The following is a 27,229-nucleotide window of genomic DNA, read 5'->3' on the forward strand; positions in this document are numbered from 1 at the left end:
GTGCAGAGTAGTTAACTGGAGTGAAGAACCCCCAAGCCCCCCCCAGACCTCTAAGAGAATTACCACCCAGTAAGGTGCGAAGACCCCCCTGCCGCTGAAGCAGAAAGGCTTCGATAACGCAGTATCGCAGATCCTGCTGGAACAGCAGCTCTCGATGCTTGTACGAGAAAGCCAGTTTCCTGGCTTCCAGGTTCAGCTTTTGTTCATTTCTTTGTATTTGTTTTTTTAAGAGTAATTATTTATGTGTCCTCCATATAACCTAAATTAATTTATGAATTAAGCTACTAGCCTTCTGTATCTCGTGCCTCTCAAATCAGAGGTTAGTGCAAGGGAGCGTATTTTATTTTTGTTCATTGCAGTAATCACCTCAGGAAGTTGCATATCGATTTGGCTTACAAGCTGTCAGAAAGCGCGACTGGAACTTGACACCCTCAAATGACACTCTGCAGCTACAAACTCTAATGTAAGGACCGATCAGCAGTCACTGCCTCTGACTTCAGAGGGCAAAAAACCCAAACCAAAACCCATGGCATGCCAGAGCAACACCTGCACTGTGGGGGAAAAAAAAAAGTAAAACCACTACTATTCAACGACACCCTCTTTATTCAAAAATAGATATCTATGAGACATTTCAGAATATACTGCTGTCACAAATGGCAGCCTATATGTCTAAATTAATTCCTAAATCAATTCATATACAGATTTAAGCTTTTTGTTAAAAAAAAGACACACCTTGGGGAAATCTGTTTAACCTTGAGAGAATGTCACCCAGTTCACCAGATGCCCTTTGCCCAAAAAGTAAAACAAATAAAATTAAAAACCACAAGACTTCATTTAAATTAAGCAAAATAAAACACACACATATATTTGGAAAAAAAATCAAAACATTTCAATTAAAAAAAAAAAAAAGACATACAACTCTCTCACAGAAGATCTGCCCAAAACAACAGCGAGAGATGTCAACACATTTGTCTACATAATTTTTTTTATGACAGCTTTTTTGTCCTATAATGGATACACATTCAATCAATGGTCAAAATAATTATTGGTTAAAACAGCCTCAAGGTAACTCCATGAGCTGAGACAGGATAGAAATGTGTCTTTTGGTCTGGGTTTTCGAGGTTTGGTGGGGGTTTTTTGTTTTTCATTTTTGGCAAAAGCAGAGAGAATGTACAGTGCTTTATCTAAATAATGTTTGGACCATAAAAGGCTGTACAATCAAACCAATTCATGGAACAAATAGTTCTGCCACTGGAAAATTTCCTGTAAACTAAAAAGATGTTTCTTGGCTGGGCAGTAAGGGTGCAAGGAGTTTTAAAAAAAGAACAAAATGAAGTGTCAGTAAGAAAAGAACGTGAGCTTCTCAACAACTTAATGACCAAAAAATGCTGTATTATTTAACTGAATGCTGAATAGGCTACTGAATACCCTGTAAAATAAATTAATGAGGACGCAGAACAAGCTTTGCATTTCTGTAGGTTTCCTCTCATGTCTTTGACAACAGCAGCTTAAGACTATAGGGAGGCACAAACACAGCACATCACTTCAACTAATTTCAGCCTCTGTGTTACAAAACCTGTATTATCAGATCAAGTGTTTCCAGAAACTTAAAATGTTTTATAGTGAGAGGTGCTAAATTTAAACAGAATTGTTATCCAAATTGGAATGGTTTTCAGTGATCAGAGTCCAGCTTGTTAGACCTAACACACAAACTGAAATGTAACTACATGGCAGCTAAAACATTAGCTAGCAACATAATGGAATTAAGAGTATTTTAAATTTGCCTTTTTTTTTTCTTTTTGACTTTTCCCAATTATAAAAATCAACTCACAATAATCTGTGACACAAAATTAAGTACATCCTTCTAATATCTACATGCATGGACATGGTACATGTGCATACAGGATATGTGCATATATATGGGTCTATTTTCTATATAAATAAATATTTATACCACATTTAACTTCTGTGCGTCAAATAACTTCACTAAAGCTATGGAGAGAATTTATAGAATAGCATTTTCAATGTAACCATCCTGAGAGTAGATCAGACAGTGCCTGTCACAGGGACATCAACAGTTGCGATACACCATTCCAACCTCTCAGTTCGTCAAACCAAAGCTTCTGTGACCATCTAATTTTGTATAATGAAGAGGAAAAATGTGGTATAAATCTAAGGTAGCTAGAACAAAATTTACTTCCACTCTCATTTAGGTAATACCCAGTTCTGCATTGCTCGGCAGAGTGTAAATTATGAAGCTATCTCTAATTCACAAAGCTGCTTATTTTCATTGCCTGTGGTGAGTTTCAATTTATGTACATGCCAAATAGGAACTATCTTCAGGTCAGTCCCACAACAGTATGAGGAACTGTAGATTCAAGAAAAATATTTCTCTGTACCATTGCTCAGTAGATGCCTTCTTAGGCTGACATGGTACAGTACCTGCACGCCCTGCCCCCCCGAAGCTCACTAGCCACTCTACTGCTCTCAGAGATGAGGTTCAGAAACCCAACTAAACCAGACAAGACTTATTCAGAAATAATACAATACTTTCACAGAGGAAAAATGTTATATGGTCAACCTTTCTTTGAAAACTTTCCAGGTACGTATGTACATGATTCTCATGACTTTTGTGGGGGTAACAAGTGCTAAGAGCAAACAGCAACTAAAGAATATGAAAAAATATGAGGAAAAGTTTGCCTATATGTGCTATCCCCACTCCCTTTAGAGCTCACAAACACTCACTCTTCTTCCTCCCCTCAACGTGAGCCACTGTACACAGGGAGAGGGTGAGCATGAGCAGCCAAGAGGTTGAAAGCAGGGTCTGCAAGTTCCTTCCTACTGTAGATCTTGGAAGACTGGATTTCCAGTCAACACCAGAGTCTTCTTACTTCTGCTGGTAATAATGGAAACTGGGGGACACCATTTGTTCTAGTCTGTTGAAAACAGGTCACCAGCAGACGGCAGAGGTGCCAGACCTCCTGTGACATTGGGCAGCAGGGACAGATCTGGAAGGCTCTGGATGTGGGATTTCAGCTCCTTGCGGACCTGGGTTACCCGAGCAAGCTTCTGTTTATATTCCTGAGGGAGAAAGACAAGAGAACGAAGATTAAGCACAAGTTAATTAACAGTGCTTTTAGTTAAGCCAGGAGTATTTTCCAAGTGAGGATTCTGAGAGAAGGTGGCAAGGCACTGGTTCTCTGAGCAACTGCTGGCATGACTGCAGAACCTGTCATCTGCACCCAAATTCACAGCCTGTCCACAGGCTTTGGCATCCCTAAACCACTAATCCTGCCCCGTGTTAGTTTAACGGGAGCTGTGTAAAATGGCCCCAAACCTGCACCCACCAGGGCCTGGTACAGTATTTGAGAGAAATGTCATTACATACTTGCTCCATTCTTGTACTCTTCCCCAGGCTACTGACTTCCACCCACTGCCAGAGGAGGAACACAGACAGAGCGTTCCTCAGACACACTTCTACTGACAAAGGCAGCAGGCTGAGGTACACCAGAGGTATTACTATTACTGTGCTGCTAAAACGCTCATTTTTTTCAAGCTTGATCAATTTTGAATATTTACATAATCCAATTTGCCCTTTCAAGTCACTAAATCAAAACCAAGTTTTGGTTGTGAAATAGGGTCTCCTCTATGAGTTGTTAGACAACTCACGTTAGCAACCACAGCAGCTGTACTATGAGACTGGCATGTTAGCAAACAGCACAGAAATATGTGTATGATCACTAAATGTAAACCAGAGAAAGACACATCCACACTGGATTGAAACCAAGCAAAATACAGACACTATTATTTTCAGAATTTTATTACAAAAGGAGAAAAACAGTAAGTTAAAAATCCCTGAAGAGGAACTTGCAAGTAGTTTTTTGACAAATGAGGTCTGGATTGAGCTTTAAAAGTCCAGTGAGAAATATCTATCCACCTTCAGAAATCTCCACAATCTAAGAGACACCAGATAAGTGACTAGTATTTCATAATGAGAAGACAGAGGAAGAGTTTGGACCCTGAAAATGAAAGAACGAACCATACCTTGTTAAATTATGTTTAGAAGCCATTTAAGAGCAGACTAACACATATCCAAGTTATCTAATAGAGAAGCTCAATTAAAGATTGATGTTTATGTAATTTTCAAAGTTTTGTGATTCTAAACATTTACGTAACAGTCACCGAAGACAGCTATTTAAGTAATTAAAAAAACAGTATCACAACATTTCTTTTGGAACGCACCAGTCTTTACCCAACTACGCATGGCACATTTTTCATGGCATCTCCAGAATGCAGGAAACAATGAGCTTAAGAAAAATCATACACAGAACAGGCTTCCATACAGTCAGTTGTAATATTAACTTACTTTTCATTTCTTAATTACTTGGCAAAGAGAACCGTTTACCAGAGAACAGAAGTTTATCTTTGAAGATCAAATAAAACTAGGCACACTTTTAATCAAAACATCCTTCTGAAGAGTTACAACTTTAATCCAGTCTTTCTACCCTTCTCAATGATGGAAATTCTTTTCACCTTCTCCAAATATCAAAGCACAGCAGTTCCCGCGGGGTTACAAGCAATGAGTTTACACTCTCTGGGTTTCATTACTTTGAATTAGAATAGTGAGAGCAGCAGTCAATTGCAACAACTCAGAATACCCCTATGCCTGGAATGGCTATATAAATATATTCCATAAATTTCCTGCCAGCACCAAATAAGAATGTCCTTTAACAGCTTATTTCAAACTTAAATCCTTTTATGAGGCTCAGTGAGTTAACACAGCATCATAACCAAACACTTCTGTTAACGTACATAGGATATATACTGAAATAATCAAGTTCAAACAAAACTCTACCAGCTTCATGAACTAAAGTGTACTGTTCTCAAGCCTAGAGGAGAACAACAACAAAAAAACAATGCAGGAGAAGGTGCACCCGTTAATTTAGGATTGCGAGGATTTGTTTTGTTTTAACGGAAGACAAAGAATCAGGATCAAAATAAGAATGCACCCCACATCCCTAGCCATACCACTTTTGGAAATACTTAAATAGGGAAACAAGTCAAGAAAGTCACATTAATGAAGACGGAGGATAAAAACAGGAAAACACCCCAGATTTTTAAGCATGCGTACAGAACAAAAGCAGATAAAGAGGAGAGCATGGAATTACTGCATTCCGACACTTAGCGTACTTCTCCAAGAGAACATGGAAGCCAACACTGGGGAAAGAGAGAGATGGTAAATGGCGTGCTCTGCTCAAGGCTGGCACGTCACTAATAACGTGAGGCAGGGATACAGCAGAACACCAGCCCCTGCACGCATGGGATACAGACAGCAAAAATATTTATTGTATTATTGTATTCCAAATGCTTACAGCTAGAAGGTGGAAGAGGCTGGATTCAGAGACTGCTTTTTGCCGCGCCCAGAAGACTGTCTTAAAAATAAATCAATCAATCAATCATAATTCAGGACATTGTCAGGGAGTGATGGATATCAAGCCAGGAAAGAAAGGGCAGTGCTTTCTCAAGAATGCCAAACTCTGTCAAGAGTGAATATCGGCAGATTTTTTTTTGCTGTAGTAATTCTTACTAAAGATAGGAAAGAAATCAAGAAGGGCAAGGCAGCTGGCAAGTCCTCCAAATCTGATAAATGGGTAGAAGGTGCAAATTCCAAGCATAAGCCAAGAAAATACCTCAAATACTGCTTGAATTGCCAAGATCCACACACAAGAATTCTGTAGAAACAGGTACAACGCAATGTCTACCTCCACAGGAAGACTAATGTCCTGCCGCTTTCAGGGCAAAACCAACAAGAGGACCAGGATACACTACTTCTAGCGGACAATTAGGACAAGGACACTATGGTTTTTTAGCTGAAGACGATTTGTGTGACTGTTACAATTGTATTAGATCCAAACAGTATTTCTTTACTGATAGAACTATTTAGCGGAGTGAGAATCTTTCCAATGCCTGCCTTGATAGCCCAGCTCTGAGAAAACACGCCAACAAATGAAGAACCACCAAGATGTATGCAAACCGTACTTCTGTTCTGGTTTTTATGCTATAGCAAACATACAGACTTAGGAGCAATTCCTCTACACATTAACAGCAGCAACCTGTTCCCACATTTACAATTAACAGCTTCAGATGTTTAGGAAAACATTGCTCTTAACATATCCCCATTTTTAGGGATACTCTACATTGAGAGCTACATGGAGTACTGAGCTATCAGAAATACCTGCTCAATTTGAACAGAGACTTTTGTACATACATGATGACAAAGAAAAAAAAAATCCAGTCACCTTGAGAACCACATCCATTCAATTCTAAGTAATTCTACCTTACTAGTAGGTTAATGCAGCCATTAACTAGTCCACACAAAAGTATTTGTTAAAGCAGTGAGGCCTAAATACAGGGTGGGGGAGAGCGAGAGAGAATACTCACAAGGAAAAGGCAGCAGCAGCCCCAAAGCCATTGAAAACTGGCTCAGAAAAACATCACTAAATTCAGGAATGGAAACTATGTTCTAAGGGAGTAATCCACGAACCACGATTTACTAGAAGAGATGAATACTTGCCAGACAGGTTTTACACACAACACAGACTATGTTAGAGAACTGTCTCCTGCATGCTCAACACTTTCCATCTGCTCTGGTACTGAAACATTGTGCTGATTCGTGGCAGAGCTGTAAAGGACTTGAGAGACCAGATGCCAAAACTGGGTCCAGGAGCGCTGAGGCACCTGGAGGCACACCACACCAAGGACAAGGCAACGATCTAAAGATGGGGTATCAAAGACAGAGCCTGGAGGCAGCCTGTCACTTCTGGGTGGCTGCTCCTAGAAGTCCTGCTGCAACATGGAAGAAGCGCCTACCAGGGAGACGTTCTCCTTCGTATGAAGTGCAAGGCGCGTTTATTTGTATTTGCCATTTGTACTATTCAGGAACACACCTCAGCTCCACTCGGGAACATCCATAAGCAGAGACACGTAACCCCCTTCCAGGCTCAGGGGCTTTTCTTTTTCTACAAACTGAGTTGTGGCCATATTCTGCAACGTAGGACTCTGGAAGCAGCTTTTATGGGAAACCATGTTTTTCATGTAGCCCATGACACGCTTTGAAACTGCATCTTGCAGATTTTTGCATGAGGTCCCTCCATTCTATAAAACTGAAAAAATATGAAGTGCACTTAAAAGAAACCGTTGCTTTCCGAGGTCTTAGTTTGTACTCCATGTGTCTAGCTAATTGCCTCGCTGCATAGTAGGCTTTCATTAAGATTAATAGTATTTGGATGCTATTTGCTTTTTTTAGACAAAATAATGAGATCTTTGCTGTAAGCAGGAGTTTCAGGATGATACAGAAAAAACTGGCGCTGTGCCACACGAATGCTTTTGCTAATCAACATTCCCTTTCAGTATGCGGCATTCTACATCCACAGTGGCCAAGTGAATTAGATACTTAGTCCTTGAAACAAATGCAAAATCAGAGTTAAACACCACTGAAGGAACCTGGCAGAAGCGTTTCATTCAAAAGAAGCCTTGCTTGAACATTAGAAAACTGACTCTAATCGACATGACAGGAAATTCACCCTGAGGACTGCTGCATGGCTTGGTTCACCTTGTCGAGTTACCCAGCACAGACTTCATTGTATTTTAGCTTAGAACTTGCGCCGGACACTTCCATTCCTGTGCTGAGTCAAGCAGTAACATGCTGTAAGTCATCACAGCAATTGCATCTACCGAAAAACATCGAGTTAAGCATTAATGAGAATTTAGAACGTGAATAGGAAGAGCAGCCAGTCAGTCTGTTTTGATATGCCGTAGCTTGAGCCAGATGTATGAAAGCAAAAGGCCACAGAAGTCAGGGAAAAAATGCACCAGAAGCTCGACAGAAGTTTGAAAAAGAGTCTCCCATAGTGAAGTGAGAGGTTTGACAGTAATATGTTTATATGGTCATGTAAAATCTCTATTTAAAAACATTAAATATACAACACTAATATAGCAGGTTGATGAGGTATTCCTTAGCTTTTGCTGCTTGCCACTTAACCTATGTAAAGTACTTTTAAAACATACCCATTAAAAGAAGTTAGAATAAGAATGTCACAATGACCGCATATTTATAAGAAATGACCAATATGAAGGGTGTCGGGAGAAAAATCACCAAAAATTAAAAGCTTTCTAAAGCAAGGAGAGTCAAAGTTCCTGCTCAGTGAGTATGTGAACAGCACACATAAGCCCTCGTCTTACATCCTGACAGAACATTTAGACACAGCACATCAGAATTAGAACAGTAAGGGGGTTTTTTGTTTATTGGTTTTGGGGTGTCCCCCCAGGTTGTTCTTTATTATCTAAGAAAGCACGGATTATTATTAATCAGTATTTCCAGTATATATATATATCTAGAGGACAACCCAACTTTTTTTTTTTTTTAGCATAGATAATTCGTTAGATAACTTTTAAAAAAGCCTACTGTTTGGTTTCAGTTTCGTGCTCAAGAACAACTCCGTACAGAAGATGCCCAGTTTGCATACTACATACGCGTTCACTCCATCTCCTGCCAGGCTATTCGTTCCGGCCTTTTCAAAAGCAGTTCAAAATTCCCCTTCTCCAGTGTAAAGTGTACCAAGTGTATCAGCACTTTTCTCCTGCCTTCAAACCCACCTCCTTCCACATTCTTGCAAGCGTCACGTTTGAGTAAGCCCAGTTTTAAAACTGTGTTCTATCCTGTATTTCATACCGTATAAGCTTAATTCAGTCTTTCCCACATGACGGTGGAAGGCATTGCTCAGTGTGCCAAGAAGAATTACTAACAGTTCAACTGGTGGGGTGGGGAACAGCTTTCTCTACATCAGTTATAACCACCCAAACCTCACAGAAAGCAAATTTTAAAGAGTCTGTCTGCAAAACAGACATGAATTTGCCTTGTAAAGAAACCCTACAGCCCTAGAAATAAAAAGTCTTGATCAAAAGAAGGCAGCTGACAAACGTTCACACAAAAGTCAAGAGAGAAAAGAACTGGAAACAAAACATGAATTATCCATAAACTTGCTTATTTCCATGCAAATTCAACTGAACTCAAGTGAGAGATTAGACACTTTTAAGGCCTGATCCAGAACCCAAAGTCCTCTGAAATAGTTTGTCCGGACACTTGCTGGCCTAGGACACACATGCCACCTTGAAAAAGACCTGCACCTGGCAGCAAGGCTGCCCTGCCTCTCCTCCTTTGCAGGGCTAACCAGCACCAAGCCCAGCGCTGCACTGAAACGGCCTCTTGGCAAAGCAGCCACAAACCTGCAGAGAAGAGCGCAGAAATGCCTACAGCCGCACAGCACGTCATCTGTGTCCTGACCTCCTGACTGCAAGAGCGTGTGTTTTAGTGCCAAGGGGACAAAATATTCTCCAGTACCCGGCAGAACTCAAAAGCAGCGCTGCAGTCAGCATGGCAAATGCCTTCAGGGGTTCTCAACAGCCACACAGTCAATTTCCCCTGCAAGAAGTCAGATAAGAGAGGGAAACGTCTTCCGTTTCACAAGTTCAGTGCAGCAGAAGCCACCTCAACAGCAAAGTGAAAACAAATACTAGTGGTGAAGCCAGTTTTCCTTATTTTGCAGCAGCACTAAACCAACAAACCTGACACATCTGAAAGATGCAGTCCAGGAATCGGAGCTTGAATGACATTTCCTTACAGAGCTTCAGTTCATTTCATACCTTAAATTTGTTCACAGTCTTGCTCTTTTGAATTTGATAGGGCTTCTTTCCTTTGTGGCATTGTTCACACTTCACCAGAGATGGTACTTCTGCTCTTGGCACAATTACATGCTCTGAAACCGTAACTTGTCTCCTTGCTCTCCTCTTTGCTTAGGACAACTTCAAGTTGTCCAATAGAAGAGTCAGCAACAAAAGCCTCTGCAGAGCATCTCTCCAGCTGCTGGAGATGCCTCCTCCTCATCTACCGGCCTTTGCAACATTTAAAAGCTCAGAACTGGCCCAGGCTGCCACCATACAATGGCAACGAAACCTGGCTTCATTTGCAACATAGCCTTCCCACAATAAACATGGGGGGGGGCACAAATGGTGTTCACGGCAAAAATCAACATTTAGGGCACAAGCAAACAGCTACATATTCACCTGTCCAAGCATCTTAATGCTTTTGATTGCTAAGCAAAAGAGTAGTTATATACCAGTTCACTTCAGTAAAATGCATAAAAACATTATATATTAATATTGGATTATTTTTATTTGCTTTTATTTTTTTAGTATGATTTCATTTGCAGTACGACGATAATTATGAATGCCTACAAGTACCTACAAAGTGAAGAAATTATACCTGTGCATTGCGCAAAGAAACACAGCTGTTGCCTCAAGCCATACACCACACAACAGAACCAGATTCACCACAATGTTATTTTATTGTATCGCTATGAAACAGCCTTCGTCTCATCCCACACCCAAAGGCACGACTGGCTCACAGCTGGAAATACTGATGTACAGTTAGTCACTTTTTGCCATGTTAATCAGCAGTCCAGTTTTATAGGCCTGAGCATGACACTCTTTGCCTGGGTGCTCCTGTTCAGGATCTTCTTGCCCTGCCCCGGGTGTAGAGCAGGGGACCTCCCTCCACTGCCTAGTTCCCACAGCTATCTCCGGCTACTTGCATGCATGTAAAATACTGACATTTTTGTTTCCTGGCTGAAAAACTAAAACTCCATCTCTTGTTCCCTGCTTAAACCACTGAAATGAATACACCACAACCCAAGAATTCTTGTCTGAGAGGAAAGCAGCAGCCACAAAGGCATGCTAACAGTGACATGCAACAAAAACCTAAGCAGTGGAAGCAACATAGCAATAAATTGCATATTAACCCATTGAACTAAATCGTATTTCAAGAAAATGTGTAGTGCCGGGCAGTCCAGAAAACCTCAAGTGAGATTGTACTTCATCATTCAGAGATGCATTATCAAAGAGGGTTTGCAAATTCATATGGGCACAGCTTTAACACCTTATTAAAGGTGCCTTGAAGCCATGAATATTAAAAACCACCAACATCCAAAAACCTCCACAGCTCTCAGCAGGACTCTAAGTCACAATTTTTCAGGTGCAGTCAACAATCAGAAAATTTCCCCTTAACTGGATCTTAAATACAGTATGGTCTTTATATTTATATATATATGCCGACATACAAACACACACACATTTGTATGTATACACACATACCCCCACATACACACTGTACTATACATACGTACTGTATATACTATAGTATGTTCCTCATGTCACCTTTTACAAATGCAGGTACAGAAGATAACTTGGAGGGCATGGGGAAGAACTCAGCACCACTGACTGCAAACCAAAGCAAAAACTGTGAATGCACGTTCGCCTCTTTTTTTTTTCCTCTTCTCCCCATTAGATTAAAATAACCCCCCATCCACTTGCTCCGACTCTTCTATTGTGAGTAGTTATTTCAGATACCCATAAAGCTTCCACACAATTTGCCATTTTCTAGCACTACTTTCACTTGATTCTTCTAGTCCCCTCTATTTAGTTGCCTTCATTTGAGTCACCCGGTAGACCAACAGGGAAATGCTCTCTCAGGTATCTCCCCCCTACATTTCAGTTTTATACAAATTGATTCCCTGGATTTTTTCTACTTGCCTGCCATGCATTCAGGAAGAGTACACTGACTTCAAAAGACAATCCTTCGCCTTGAAGTTCTGCAGACTCAGGTGCTGAAGGACAAAAACCCTCCCCAGCTGATTGTACTCTCTAATTGTAACAGGGGCAGCGATGGCCAAAAATAACACAAATCAGAGAACTTCCAATGAAAGTTAAATACTCCTGTGAGATATGAAGACACCTTATCTCATTCTCATAGAATCACCAGTTCTTGTTTCTATGCCTGTCTGAAAACAGATTTTATTTCCTGACACCTACTATTATGAAAAGTCTAGGCCAACCTCTGATCCAGTCCAGGCCATGGAAGATCATACAGCAGCTGCAGTATCAAGCCCACAACTTCTGACTGAGATGAAGCACCATTTAAAAAGAAATTCAGCGTTCAGATGTTGAACAACAGAATCCTCCATACCTTTCTGTAAGTTAACCTAACGAATACTTACCCTTAAAAATATACGCCTTGTTATAGGCTGTTCAGCATCAGCTTTGGTCCAGCTGATTTTGCTCTGCAGCTGATTGCCAGAATTAAAGGAATTCTACCTTCTCCTTCGAAGCGCTTTTAGACTACAACCAAATTATCACAAACTCCCCCCTCGGATAAAGTAATCCTAATTATTACACTTTCAATTTTTTCAATTGCTACCCTAAAAGCAGAGTTTGTCCCTATGTTATGATCTTCAGGCTCTGTGCCAGCTTTCTCCCTTCAAGTTACCAGTGCTTCTCAGCATGATGTTGTTTCAATCCTTACTCACGCCAGTCTGTATCAATGCTGAAGTGTAATTCACTGTCCAAAGCCACCTTTCTCAGCGTATTGTCCCTTAAACAGCTTTTCTGCAACTGATGACAAGAGCTCTGTGTCACAGGGTTTTGACATTGCAAAGTATTTTGAGCATTAGCCCGCTAGACATAAATACACTGAGTTTATGTATATGTTTTGAGAATTTGCTGTGTTTCACGAGGGATAGTATTAATAGGATTAGTAAACAACTGTAGCTCTTTAGACCACAAAAGCTGCTTTTCAAAAGATGTAGATTAGCTACTTTCATTGCTATCATAGTGAAAAACTTTGCTTTGTGAGTAAATAAATAGAAAAAATATCCAGAGTGAGTTCCAAATTAGACATTTCCATATCTTAAAATAAAGCCCTGAGTCATATCACTATCAGAAACCCCCTCCCCAACTAGCAGCCTTGGCTAGATTAGGATAGCAAAGTAAACAGTCCATCTTCTGTCTAAACATGCTATCTCATCTGAGAGTCAGGAAACTTACTTCACAAGAGAAAAAACTTACAGTCAATAGTACCAAAGATTCTGGAAAAAGATACCTTGAGAGAGCAAAGCACACAATGAGAAGATATGTAAAATTAGATTGTTTTAAGTTATTTTCTTATTTCAGTCCTTGCCTGAGTAAATGTTTTGTTTTTTAATATATTCTTAATTGCTACAAGAATTTCAGATCCTTCTATTAAAATGCTTATTAGCACTACAAAGAAATATCCAGGCTTATCAGTAACGTTACTGTGAGAACATCAAAGACTCAAACAAAACTGATAAGCAGATATGGCCTGCCATATCTGTAACCAACATCTTCCACTATTTATTAACCCTCTACAACTCAAGAACAATGGAATGCTTTAATCAGGCAATATCCCTCAGCTAAGCTTTGAGATTTGACATGAATATGAATTGTGCCTTCATGTTAAGTAAGTATGAAAGAGTGACATTTCCTGCAATTCATTTTAGACTTCTACAGTACTAAGGCCACCTTGTTTTGGCAGAATGACAAAGATGCTAACCTAAACAGATATTTAATAAGATCATTCTTTAGTTTCCAACGTATTAAAGAATGTGTTTACACTTAACAGTGGGCAAGCAACCAGTCCTGTTGCCATCAGCAGGATTATTCCCATTAACAAAGTAGCTCAGCCAGTGAACCGCTTAATTTTCAGGATTACATTTCTGCCTCCACCAGAGTTAAAACTTTCAAGTAACATTCCCTACCAAGAGGATATTTTCCAAAACAAAAGCCACCACAATTGTCACAACATTTCAGCTAGTGCATCAGAAATTTTAACTTAATGTTGTCATTATGAATTTCTTAATTGCACAGTCTCAAACTGACTCAAATTTATGGATTGTTCTGGGCTTTTTAAAACACTGCTGTGCAGCATTTTGCTACCTATTTCTTGTCTTTTTTTTAAAAAGGAAACAGCAATATGTCTATAATTTATATATATATACACATACATAATGTTTCTACTAGACAGGTGTCCTTCTTTCAGCAAGGAAAAAAAAAACCTGACCCAAGACTTCCACTAGTATTCAGCAAATAAATCGGGTGCCAAACAGGATTTGGTTTTATGGCATCTTTCATATCGCTGTCTGAAAGTGCCTTTTAATGACTCAGTCATAAGACAGGCACTATTCTTGAAGAAATTAAAGCTAAACAAGCTAACAGAATTATTAACTATCCACTCTAATTCTGAACACAGAATCAGCACTTGTCTGGCTGATTTGGAAAAAATGTTACTCTGGAAAAGCAACATGTTCAGAGTCACAAGACATTGAGAAACTCTAGTATAAACACACATGACAAAGAAAACACTCAAAATGAAATTTACCTCAAAACAATGTTGCCTAGCTGTCAGAGGATTAGGTTTGTCATGACAGTAAACAGAGCCTGCCATTGCTACAGCACAATCTCCTTCCAGGAGATTTTGTCCTCTACAGCAACTCCTGTCCCCCCCAGCAACAGCTGCTCACAATAACCAGCAGCCGACAGCGCAGAGGAAGCCCTTAATGTGCCGCCGAGGGGCGGTTTAACAGATGGCAGAGTGACATACAACCACAACCATTAATTAAACCTCCACACCAGTCCCAAGATGCAGTGCTGAAAGAACTTCCAGCGAGAAAGAACATTTCAGATAAACAGCTGGCTGCCGCAGCCTCTGCACTCGCTCCAGGACGTGCAGCTGGTGCTCAGGTCCAGTCAGCGTAGTCTCGTTTTACCCCATCCCGCCCTCCTCGTTCCAGGCAGCTACAGCAGGAAATGCAAGTCGCTGTCTTTCACTATCCACCCAATTTACACTCCATCATCGAAGCTGTAGGTAAGAGTGGCTGTTAAAGGATGGATACCAGAAGATCTTGTTTAAACTGCATCCCCTTATCAAGTAAGGGCTGGGAAGGCAGATGAGGGGCACCCAACCATAAGGAAAAGAATAACAAAAAAACAACCAATAAAAAAAAAAACCCAGCTAATTATGGCAAAGGGAGGTTGATTTTTTGGAAATGGGGATTTCATGAAAAAAAATAGGGTAAGTCTGAAGAAACTTTGTTAGGTGACCCTATTTTTCTTTAAGAAGTATGGAGTTCTGGGCCTTCCACATGTATTAAAACATACTAGACTGAACATCAGAACAGATTTGCCTTCTCCAGACTTTTTACACCGCTTTCTTACCCCCTTTTTACTCCAAATGTAAAGAGAACACCTAGAATCATCTCCCTTGAGAGAAACACATAGATTAGGAGTCAAGCGGGAGCATTTGGTGAGACAATCGGCTTGCCGGCACCGGTGTAATCAGTACTCACTTCTAGCTTCTTCTCCTTCTCTGTTAATACATCCTTCTGATTCTGGGTGTACTCGATCAGCATGCGTGCCAGCTGGCGCCGGTCCTCCAGCTCTGCTGCCAGCCGGCCATTGTACTCTGCTAGTAACAGGCACGCTTCGTCCACGGTCTTCGAAAGACGTTCGGCTGCCTCTTTGTCTACATGCAAAAGCATTGGGTAATTTAGAGGACAAAGTTTAAAACTTTCTCTCTTTGACAGAAGGGCTACAATTCACCAGCCACATGCACAACATCATCTCATTCATAAATACACTTCTGGCTTGACAGGAAAATAAGAATTCTTATCACAGGGAATAGAAAGGAAATCGGCAGGACTAACAACCCAAGAACGGTGTTTTTTAGACACCAACATGATTGCATTTTATCCTTGCAGAGATGTCAATGATGGGGGGGAGGATATAAATCTGTGAAGTTAGCCTCTATGAACAGGTTAATTAAACTAAAACATTAGGCTGTACTTTCAGTTAAACAAATCAGGCGGTTTTCACATTTAAAGATGGTGTGCAGTTTTTAATTCCTCTTTTCTCTGAATAACTCCAATGTATCAATACAAGCAAACATATGAATTGCACACTCATCCTCACAGCTGGACGCTGTAGGATTATATTATAAAGCACTGAATAAGTGACAATTCATAATGAGTTCTAAATTAAAACTACTTCCAGGAACAAGAGTCAAATCAGTTCAACATTTAAATGCTTCTATTAAGATTACTTTTCAAATACAATTGCAAAAGTCCATTTAAACAAAGACTGACAGACTACTGCAGGTAGTGAGTTTCCTTTTCCATAGCAATCAAGGAGTATGTGTGTACTCAGCACAGTCTGATAAAACTCAAAAATATCTAACAGTCAAGGTGTTCAAAATCAAACACATCCATTTGAGAACTCTGGCCCTATTTCCTCTACATTCTTGCAAAATGCTGTTGATGCTCTCCAAGCACAAAAGCCTTGGTCGTAGCCAAAAAAATGGAAGCAGCTACGTAAGTTTCATCTTCAATTTTACTTCACAGGATTGCTATCTATTAATTACCCAGGAGCTACAAAACAAGGACACAAAAGCAGGAATTCACTCCACCATACGTTGTGATTATTTAAAGAAAAAACCACTTTGATTTCTAAGTTATTCTTTGAACCCATGTTCATTCATCTTCCAATTTCATACCTGTAATTTTCTCCAGTAATGAAACATCTTGAACTTCCTGAGGCAGGGAGGCAATTTTTTGCCGCACTGTTGCGTCTCCCGATGCTGCATTTTCCAGGTCTTGTAGGGCTTTGATCAAATCCTCAGTCTACAAGACAAGTTAGCCAGCATTAAAACCAGGTAACTTTTATGCCATTTCCTGTGGATGTGGCCACTGCACCTGAGGTCACCTACCTTTGAAAGCAACCATTCTTGGAATATTTTCTTCAAGTAATTTTTAAACTGTTGCTTCCTAACACAGGAAGTATTCACTAAGTTTACAATATCCCAGTGTTTAGGAACTTATGCATAACTACAGTAGCATCATCTTTTTCAAGACTCTGCAGTGGAAAACTTCTCATTCCAATTAAGAGAAGTGATCATTTAAGACAAAGCTGTAAAGTACATGACCACACCAGTTTGAGAAACAGCCATCAGCCCTTTGTCTTGCATCAAGTTGGGACTATATCTTTTAGCTGAGCATCCCTGACACTTTCTCTTAGACTATCAGGAGTGTACATGCACCTTTTTGTTCTATTCCAAAGGTGCATTCTGACATAGCAAAAAAAACCCAACCAAACCCAAACTTGTATCAGTCCAAACAAAACTGTGTCAGATTTCCATCATTATAAGATTTAGAATTTTGTAACTGGTTACCTACCATAAACTTTGATGACAATGAAAGCTAGCCCTGTCAAAGCAAACTTTACATTGTCCTGATTTTGCAAAGCCATTGCTATCCTCACTTAGCTCAACTGGCTCTTTGGAAGCACACTGCAATCTGCAATTAAACTGGACTCCCCTGTATCCCCTCAACTTCATCTCTCAGCTGGGTTTAGTGCATTGAGGAAAAACGTGTCAGTTTAAATGAATACACTCAAAACATATCCCAGCTTAAAAAGGATGCGGATGAGGACAGCCTTAAGAGGACCTCCCCGAACACTCCGTATTTCCTCCCTGCTCAAAAAATAAAAAACAGGAGAAAGAGAGACTCCCTGAACAGGAAGGAAAAAAGTGTTGTTTCTTTGCTGTAAAAAATACTGACGTTTTAATGGGAGGTTTTTGAAACTGGAACACTAGCCCTGTAAACACCACCACTGATGTTTAAACTACATTTCAATAGTTTGAAAACTAATAAAAACACTGAAAAAAATTAAATAAATATTTTTTTAATCTGAAAAACACAGAAGTTCATTACCTAATATTTACTAATTCTTTGCAAACTGCTAATGATTTCCAACACTAACAAAGACAATGCTTATCATCAACAGAAACCATAAACTGCAAGGCATCTGGAGGTAAAAGCAACAAAAAAATCTCACTCATTTCCTTGACAACTGGGTTTTTTTTCAATGTTTACAGTCTACCAGATGGATGGTGTATTTTTTTATCCTTTTCAAATAGACAATGGTTTAACATATGTTCATTTTGGAGCCTTAAATGGTCAGAATGATCCTCTCTTTCATTCCTACTATTTGCACACCACTAACATGTCAGCCTCAAAATAAAGTCTTCAGAACTGGTTTTCCTAACCAACTCCACACAAATCTAGCAAAGGTTGAGTTTTTTAATAGCTCGTGGAAAGAGACGTCCCTCAAAAAAAAAATTAAGTTTTAACTGTGTTACAGCTTTGGGTTTGAGCGATTACACACTGATCTTAGAAAGAATTTAAAATATGGTCTGTTCTTCTAGCAGTCCTTTGAGATTTTTTACTGGTACTACTACTCAGACCTTGGTTTAGACTACCTGAAATCGCTCAGAAGTGGCACACTATCTCAATATGAAAAAAGAATCTGTTCCATTTCACATGGACTTCTCAACCCCCAAGTGAGTTTCTCCATTAAAAGCATTTTACTTGTTGGCAGCTCCACCTTGTGGCTGTACCACACAGGAGGTGGCTTTCAGAACTTCTCCCACTCTCAACCCATCCCACATACCAGCAGTGGCCCAGCGCTAGGGTCTTGGGGTGAGTAGCTCCCAGGGTAATCATCATCTTCCTCCTCTTGTATTTGCTGAAAAGTCCGCTTTAAAGACTTCTTCTCCTCTGCAACTGAAGACACATATAAGCAACTCATTTGGATGTCAGATCTGCCCACCTTAACTAACTCTACTTCAAAAAGATTGTACCAGATGCTCTGACGATTAAGCTCTCTAAAGAGAAGGATGACCATAGTTGGACTCTAATGTTGGCATCACATTCCAAACACTCAAATGCAAAACAACAATAAAAGGTTGATTTTGCCCACACACGTATCTCTGTACATGCAAGTACAAGGATGCAGTCTTCATATCAGCAGTGTGCACTGTATACATATTTGTGCCTCCTACATCGAAAGTAGGACAGGCAAGTAAATGTCCTATTTGTCAATAAATGGCAGGTCTTCAACCCTGCTCAGATTCTCTGGTTAATACCATGTATAGAGATGAGGATTTCTACCAGTAGAAATGAAGCAGTGATGCTAAGATACACAGGGACAGAAGAATTTTAAGCTATCTTTTTGCACCAAGTATATGCTCACTGTGGTCCCACAATCAACTAAATTAACTGCTGTTTATTCAACCTTCCACTCTTCCATCAAACTAACGACTTCAGGACAGTTCTGTGAAATTAAAACTCTAAGATGTGACAGCTACAACAGCGACGGGCAGAGCATGAACTGATCTCCAAGCAGGTAACCTATAACACTTCAGAAATAAGGATTTCATAACGCAAGACAGTGTTGGTTAAATGAACCTTGGCGTAGCATACCTTAGCTTGAAAGGGAAGAGACAGTTTATTTAATGAGTCAGAAGTCTTAATGCAGCCTTTGATCCAGTTACAGAACCTTCAGAAGAAGACAGATCATTCTTCAGACTTGCCACCAAAATTAATAAGAGCCAGGGTAATTTGTAAGAAAGCTTTGGACAGCCTTGAGAAGATCTCTTCAATGGAATCAAGTCTTGCCGAGATAATCGTGGACTTCAAAGGAAAAGAGTCTGTATATACTCTGATTCACAGGAAAATCCAAGATCACTCTTGATTTAAAATGGAATCAGTCTGCCCAACTCTAATGAGGAAGCAAACAGAAAGGTCTGTTCTTAAATGCAGAACTTTGTCTACCTGGTCAGGTGGGACATATGTCTGAAAAAACTTTATTTTAATGGAGAGAAAGTCAGAGGTGCTGTACATCCTGCTCATGTGGGGAAGAAGCTGAACGACCTTCATGAGGCAGACACAAACGCATCTCTCATAGGACGGATTTACTCAATGGAAGGCAAAGAAGCACAAAAAACATAGTTACCCTAAACGAAATGAATTTTTGATGTATGCTAGAGCAAAGGCAACTAGGCTAAAAAAAGGTACAGTCTAAGTATTGTATGTATACAACTGATGTAAGAGAGCGCTTGATAATCTGACTGACAAGCAAGTAAGATACCAGATCAACAAGAACAGCTGCTGTCCAATGAGGTCTGCAAAAGACACAAGTTGAACAGGAGATGTGCAGACAACAAAATGGCCAAAGAGAGCATTTAAAGTTACATAGCCCAATACAATGTGCCATCAATATTTATCACTTGTGTGTACTTATCATAAAGTAATTAACCAACAAAGGATAAACACAAGATAATCAATAGAAGAATGCATGACCACAGTGCGCATACAAGTGAAAACGAAAATGAGAATTGGGATTGAAATTGCTGAAGATCTATTCCTGCTGTGCTGCCAACTGGTCTACCACAAGACACAGTATTATGCTTGCTTACTACTCTAACATAGAGGATTCAGAATTCATTGAATTTTCTGTCTGAACAAGACCAAGTGAGTTTGATTGGAAAGACTCTGAAGAAGATAGGTGCATGAACATCTGCAGTCCTAAGCACCAGTTGCTAGCTGGCCTACCTGGAGGGAGGCCACTCTCTGAGCACAGGAACAGCAGCTGATGGGACAAAGTGGCTGGTAGACAAAGGAGCACAGACAAAGCAGTCAGCTTTGAAGTAGCATTTTGGGCATGAGTACCATGACATAAATGTAGACTGTTGCACTTTTTTCCCTGGCAATGGTAAACAGAGGCAGCAGAAGACCTCACTGAAGAATCCTAGAAACACCATCTCCATTTCATCAAAATAGAAAAAAAAACCCCACACTTATTTTCAATCTCAAGAGTATATGGTGGAAAAGGACCCCTGAAAGAGAACAGGAAGCAAGGCATAAATTATAACACACCCTGCCTGGGTAGCTTTCCAAATCTGCTAGCCAAAAGTGATTTAACCATTGCAGTCTACACTTCTGGAAAAGCCTGTCAAATCCAACAAGAGAAGAGGAAAGCAAGCATTAAGAGCGTCTAAAACTGATCAGAATTCAACAGTGGTATGTAACACACACCTTGTGAAACAATCAAGAAATCCTTGACTTGTCTATATCCTTGACCAAGAATATGGACAGCTTCTTCCGGGAAAATCAAGAGCTCATTCTCGACACGGACATAAAGGAGATAGAGAAGCCACTACTAGAGATGAAGTCAGCTTTCCTGCTTCGTTGGGGTCTTCTTCACAGCTCAGAAACTGAACTACTTCCTAAAAGCCTTCAATGAGCAAAGCACTTCATTTCTCCAAAATGACAGACAATTGCTGTCATAACAGCTTTGCAGTGAAACTCCAGGTTGTTGCTATCTTGCTGTTGCAGTGTCCAGAGAGACTTGTAAAAGTATTTCTCCACCAACTTTTCAGTCTTCAAACCACCTCCGGTGGCTTGACGAAGCTTACAGTGTCAAAGACCTTAGTGACAAAGTATGAGTTTTTCCTGTAAGCTGGCAACACGGGAGATCTTCCCATCTAGGGTGTTCACCTTTTTGTTCTCACCTCTTGACAACTGGCGTTTAGAGGTAAACGGGCTTCTTTGATTTGACTCCAGGCTCATACGCACAGTAAACAGAAACCAACTGTGGAATCTGTATACACACATTCAAAAGGGCAACTAGGAGTTTAAAACTTTGCTCTATTAAAAACAGTGGTTTTATGTGGGGTTTTTTTCATCTCAAGGCAATATAAAATTATTATCTTCTCTCATGAGGACTTGGTTACGTTCATCTCCTCATTCAAGAAGCAGCCACACCACATGCTAAGGAACTCCTCATGTAGATAATGCCTTTCACTGGAAGGAACTATGCAAAGGGTTCAGATTTTTTTTAAAAAACAAATAGTCCTTAATTCACATGAGGATTTATCAGTCTCAGCACAGCTACATCGTGTGCCTTTTCTGACAGTTAAGCATACAGTTACATGACAAGTTGCATGAGCAGAAACCTCTGTCTACAGGGAAAAATGCAAGGAAACGCCATTTAACAGATACTGTAGTTCCAGAATAACAGGCAAACCTGTAAAACAGGGGTTTCTACTTCTGAAGTTCTATAGGTAACTGTTTACTTGAAAGGCAGACCAGCTGAATTTAAGTGGTTTTTTATGTGTTGGCAGGGCTATCATCCTCAATCAGCAGAACAAAAAATAAGCCTCCCAAAACTATAACTAAAACTAAACTTTTGTAGGCTCTAGGTTCCAAGCACCAGCAGTTTAGCAACTTGCACAAGATCCAAGTAAACTTGTATGAAAGACACTTTTGGAAAGTGACTTAGGACAAAACATTGAATACAACAACAACAACAAATAGACAGCTTTCCTAAAGAAAACAGAAGACCATCACAGAACACCAGAAGACACAGAAGAACAAAATAAGAGAAACCTAATGGTCCAGTGTACCCTCCAACTGTGCTAACCCTTTGTTTCTTTGGAGGTAGATTACTCATGATTGTTTAAGTTCTCATTACAACATACATTTGTTGGTAGCCTCTCCTAGGTGAAGCATAACTGGAGTTGATCTGCTCCAAAATTATAGCTAGTCCTGTCCCCAGGTGCCTTTATTTCAGTTATTCTTGGAAGCATCCCTGCCTGCTCTCCTCTCTGATGTTTTTCTCTGTATTTTAATATGGGTCTGACTTCCTGTGCCAGAATTTGCAATATAAACACAACCAGAGCAGATGGGTAGCAGTTCAGTTCTGTGTTATAGTGTGACACTCCGAAGTCAGAGCACATTCAAGGACTTCCTTCAACTGCTCATTACAAAGACAATGAAAAGAAAACATGTCAGCTATGTAGGTTATATTACCTAAAGGATTTTACATCAAACCTCTACAGACCTAGTTTTCCCAGGCTTTAAGATAAATGGGTGGTTCTTCTCTTCCCTATTGCTTGTAAAAAGAAACATTCTAATAAAAATGAGATTAATGAGAAAGCAAATGCAAGTTTAATGAATACATTTAGAGTTAAAACAATATAAGATATCAATATTCAAAAGCTCGTGTCCATGTGTATGCGTATTTCCTTAAGGAACCCGAAAGACTAAAATGTGGTAATAAGCTGCACCAGTGACGAAGTCAAAACCAGGGAATATAATGCTTAGAAAGGGCCGGTACTCTTTCCCCTCCGCCCCTCTGAAGGGAAAGCTTCATTATTTGTGCAATCAACTCTGTTCCATGGCAGGAACTTAGCATGTGCCGCCAAGTGAATTGCTATACATTTACCCAAGGCCTTGCTACTAATGAAACAAGAAATAAGCTACACCACTGAAACACGCACTGATAAGATTTAAAGAGGTCTTTCCTCACTGATACAGGACTCCGCTTTATTTTGGCAAGTTTCACAACTCTAAGTGTAAGTGATGCTCTGCAACACAAGCAGAGCCATCCTGTTCAGAAAGCAGCACCTACCAGCCTAGGAATTTAAGACACTGCAATACGGAAAAGCCGTAGAGAACTACCTGGATAGACTTGTTGCCATACCTTATGCTGAAGAAAAGAATACTCATTATCACAGCACCAGATACTCTTAAGGAGCTTCAAAATTTTAACGGCACAGCCTTGCACCAGTCTACAGACACTACTACCACCTATTTCTCAACTGTGTCTACCTTGGGTGTACACAAAACCAGGAAGTCAGAATGGTTTTGGAGAAGCGGTGTACTACGGTTTTCCACGTTTATGATAAATGTTATATCTGTTAAACACGACACATTATTGACCATCTTGCTTATGTTCACCTGTTTGAAAACGGAATAGAGTAACTACAACAAAGCCTTCTGCAACATAGATAATCGCCCACCAGAAACTGGACAAACACCAATTTTATCTTAGAAATCCATAAAAATCCCATGTGAAGCTAGCTCTTACCATTAAGAAGCTAATTTGAAAACAAGCCAATCAAAACAAGGAGAAAAACTCAGAACTCTGCTGAGTTTTTTAAATTTCTTTTTCTTAGTTTAAAAAACTCAATTTTTTTTACAATGAATTGATAAGAAGGCAGCGATATTCATGCTCATGAAAAGGCCTGAACTGTTCTCTCAAATAAAAGATACTACATTAATATCTCCAATTACCCAGACAAAAACTAAGTTTCTTGCCAAGTGAAGACGTGCACACAGCAGTTCTTAAAACATTTGTATTTCTTCATTCTGTTTCCCACAGACAAAGGTGTGTTACACTTAGGAAGGGTTTGATTTTGTACAAACATTTTTAAGTTGAGAAGATGAGAGCAGCAGGACTGATTCACACCACCAGCCGAAGGGAGGATGACACGGAGCAACAGTTGGTTGCCAATTCACCAGGAAATCAGAGCTGTTTCTTGGACAGTGTTATTTTCTTTAGGCTAAAAGTTAAATACTTGTGAAACATTTATCTAGGTACCTTAAATTAACAGTTTCAAATCCTCAGTTAATCAGTTCGACAGAATTTACATGCCTGAATTCCTGTTCTTTCATGACAAACAGGTGTTTTATGCATTGCACCCAAACAGAAAAACTCCAACATGAGCTATTTCATGTAGAGACTGTACACCTTCCACCCTTCGCCTCCGCCACCACTCAGAGCAGAGACTCCCTCTGTCCTGATATGGAAGAGACAACCCCTTTGGTCAGGTCAGTTGGTCTCCCAGCATTTGGGGAAAAAATAGCAATACCTTCTGAATGTCACACTTAAATTATGCTAAGTTGGAAGGTCTCTGTTGTAAGCTGCTAAAGCACCCATCCAGTAATTTTACCTGAAGAAGCATGTGAAAAAACACAAAACTACAGCCATAGATGTATGTCTTCACATGCATGTCTCATTAATTCTGTATTGATTACCAACTCCAGTAGACGTACCTTGCTTGTTTTCACCACCTAAGAATGCATAAGAGCACTTTACTAATGACTAAGCCAACTCTCTCAAAGTATCACACCTCTGTGGGGAACAGAGCAAAATTTGGTCAAAGCAGCAATGTGATTTTAGCTAATTTGAAGACACTGACACTTCCTTTAGCTGCGAAGAGGACAAAAATTCCCTTGACCAGAACGCTCTTGATTTTTAATGACCCTCACCTTCCATAGGTTAGGCATCCTACCGCTCCCCTCTTTTCATTACAGTACTACCAGTTAAATACTTTCAGATGCTATAGAACAAGAGGCAGTATCTGCCAAAGCAGTATAAAAGCACAGTAAACGCAAGAAGCTTATACTCAGTTTCTCACATCTGTCTCATGCAGTAACAAGGTTATAACTGTGATGTTCTAACAATGTTAAGTGATGCAAAGTTATTGTTTCCCCCAAATGATGTCAGCTGGTATAAGAAAAGAGACCAGACAAGCTTCTGGGCATATATTCCAGCCTTCAATTATTAAAAAGTCCTTACTGAATCATAATAAAATATAGTAACTATGCAAAATAAAACAATTAATATGAGACTGAAAGCACTAACAATATTGAATAAATCATTATAATAACCCAGCTGACCACTCTCAGAGATGTAGAGTGGGACAGTTTTAACTCTCAAGGTGGACACAACAGTTCCCTGCACCCTACTGACTTGTCTTCACATCAAAAGGCAGCCCTGGAGCATTCTGTCTGCATGAGCAGAAGCAGACATTACCTTAAGTTAAGCTTACCGCCAGCCACAAGTCACAAGGCAACACACTTGCAAACTGGAACTGCGGGTTTAACGAAAATCAGACTTCTCTCAAGACAATCCTGAAGAATCTCTATGACCAGCTCTGGCAACAACTCAACTATAGGAGCCCAGAGCTCAACTCCTCACAGTACTTTCAGTGAAACACATACCAGTTTAAAAAACAAAATAAAGCACGCAACAAAAGCATTATGCATTTACCTTTAGTTTGGGGGCTATTGGAGTCTTCCATAGAAAGTTTCAGTTGCTGTATGAACTCACTGCCATACACACTCCTTTCTTGCCAGATGTTAAGCAATCGTTCCAAGGGCTTTTTGCAGCCCTCATCTGCTTCTCTGTTCAAAGATTAGAAAATAATTATAGTTCAGCTGAAAAACATTCCTTATGTTTTAAGAGAGCATCTTCCAAACTAGCAGCTGCATCCACTGCAATATTTGCATGTTTGGAGAGAATCTTTCTCTCCAGCCTGAGACAAACTGCAAAACACATCTGTGGCCAATTTTCCCCTTTTACTGGCACCAAAGATTGCCTGAAAGTGCCCTATATTGCCACCCCAAAGTAAGGGCAGGAAAAGTTTTGAAGGAAGAGACTTGCTATCATTCAGAATTTGCAAGAAGAGTTATAAAATACCCCCAAGTTGACATGTTTACAATTCAGAGTATTAACTTTAAACAGTTGTTTCAGTCAATAACATCCCAATTAAAAAGCAGGTTGTTTGGATCATTAGGCACTTGAATGTACTCATATAGCGCACTGAAAGTTAGACAGCCATCCAGAACAGCATACCACTAAACACACAGAACATTAAAGTTGTTTAGTTGAGATAATAGGAATTATTATGCTATTTAGAGAAAATCTTAACTAAATGATAGGCCATTTTTGATAGGATGGTAGCTGCATCACTTCTTCCCTTTTATGTATAAAATTCTTCCTTCCTCTAGCAAGGACAGTAATGATCAGATAACCGTTAAAACAAGCAATACAAAAAGAAACCGTTCTCAAACCGGAAGACTGACGGGAATCCAGTGACCCAAAATATCAGCTCTTTTAAAGTCTTCTGACAATGGGGAAGAGCCATTCATTATGTGGCTTTAATAAACACATGCAACAATTCAGTTTCACTACCCATGAACAGATCTGCAAGATCTTTTGGTAACAATTAAAGTACATAGGAGTTGCATGCAGAGAACAAATGTGTGAAGCTGTGAGGGGCTGATTCACATACAAACAAGTTTGCCCAAAGAGAAATACTAACACTAAACAATTCCTAGCTGCAAAGTAGTCAGAATCCAATCTCTACTAGAGAGAGGGTACAAGCATCCCTGAGACTTTAAAAAAAAACCAAAACAACAAAATCCAATTGAATTAAACTTTGTATAATAAGAATGTAAATCTACAGAGAGAAAAGTTGAAGAAATACATAATACAGCAACATACCTGGCAACATGAGAAAAAGCATCCACAAGAACAGATTCAAATTCCCTAGTAAATTCAGGACCTTTCCTCTTACTGTTCTGGATGACATCATTTGCTAAATATAGGAAAGTAAGTTTCCTACTTGATTTTGCTGGGAAAGGGAAAAAAAAGAAGAAGAAAAAAAAAAAAGAGAGAGAGAGTTTGCATTTATTTCTCATTTCTTTCACCTGAAATCGTTAACATGGTTTTCAAAGCTGCTTATAGCTTTTCAGTCTAAAAACAAAGTTCAAAATATTTCCATGTTACCAAGGCAAATTGGAGGCCTTCAAGTCAAGTACTTCATCTCCTTACTTCTGCTTGTTTTTTTTTTTTT

The 27,229-nt window shown here is 39.7% G+C and overlaps 1 protein-coding gene across 2 annotated transcripts in view; it reads right to left on the minus strand.

Annotated features, from left to right (window-relative positions):
* Positions 1 to 585: 585 nt before the first annotated feature.
* Positions 586 to 27,229, minus strand: part of RPRD1B (regulation of nuclear pre-mRNA domain containing 1B) — a 28,485-nt gene continuing 1,841 nt past the window's right edge. The window contains exons 2-8 of one of the 2 annotated variants that reach the window (XM_050907644.1): positions 26,878 to 27,007; positions 25,689 to 25,775; positions 21,343 to 21,359; positions 18,412 to 18,524; positions 16,457 to 16,577; positions 15,255 to 15,430; positions 586 to 3,081 (exon numbers count right to left, since the gene is read on the minus strand). In XM_050907644.1, the coding sequence (XP_050763601.1) occupies positions 2,932 to 3,081; positions 15,255 to 15,430; positions 16,457 to 16,577; positions 18,412 to 18,524; positions 21,343 to 21,359; positions 25,689 to 25,775; positions 26,878 to 27,007 (794 nt within the window). In that variant the 3' untranslated portion in view covers positions 586 to 2,931. Of the gene's footprint in view, positions 3,082 to 15,254; positions 15,431 to 16,456; positions 16,584 to 18,411; positions 18,525 to 21,342; positions 21,360 to 25,641; positions 25,776 to 26,877; positions 27,008 to 27,229 lie in introns of both variants that reach the window. The other variant, XM_050907643.1, reaches the window with a different exon arrangement.

This window comes from Gymnogyps californianus, chromosome 17 (assembly GCF_018139145.2).
Source record: "Gymnogyps californianus isolate 813 chromosome 17, ASM1813914v2, whole genome shotgun sequence".
Lineage (NCBI taxonomy): Eukaryota > Metazoa > Chordata > Aves > Accipitriformes > Cathartidae > Gymnogyps > Gymnogyps californianus.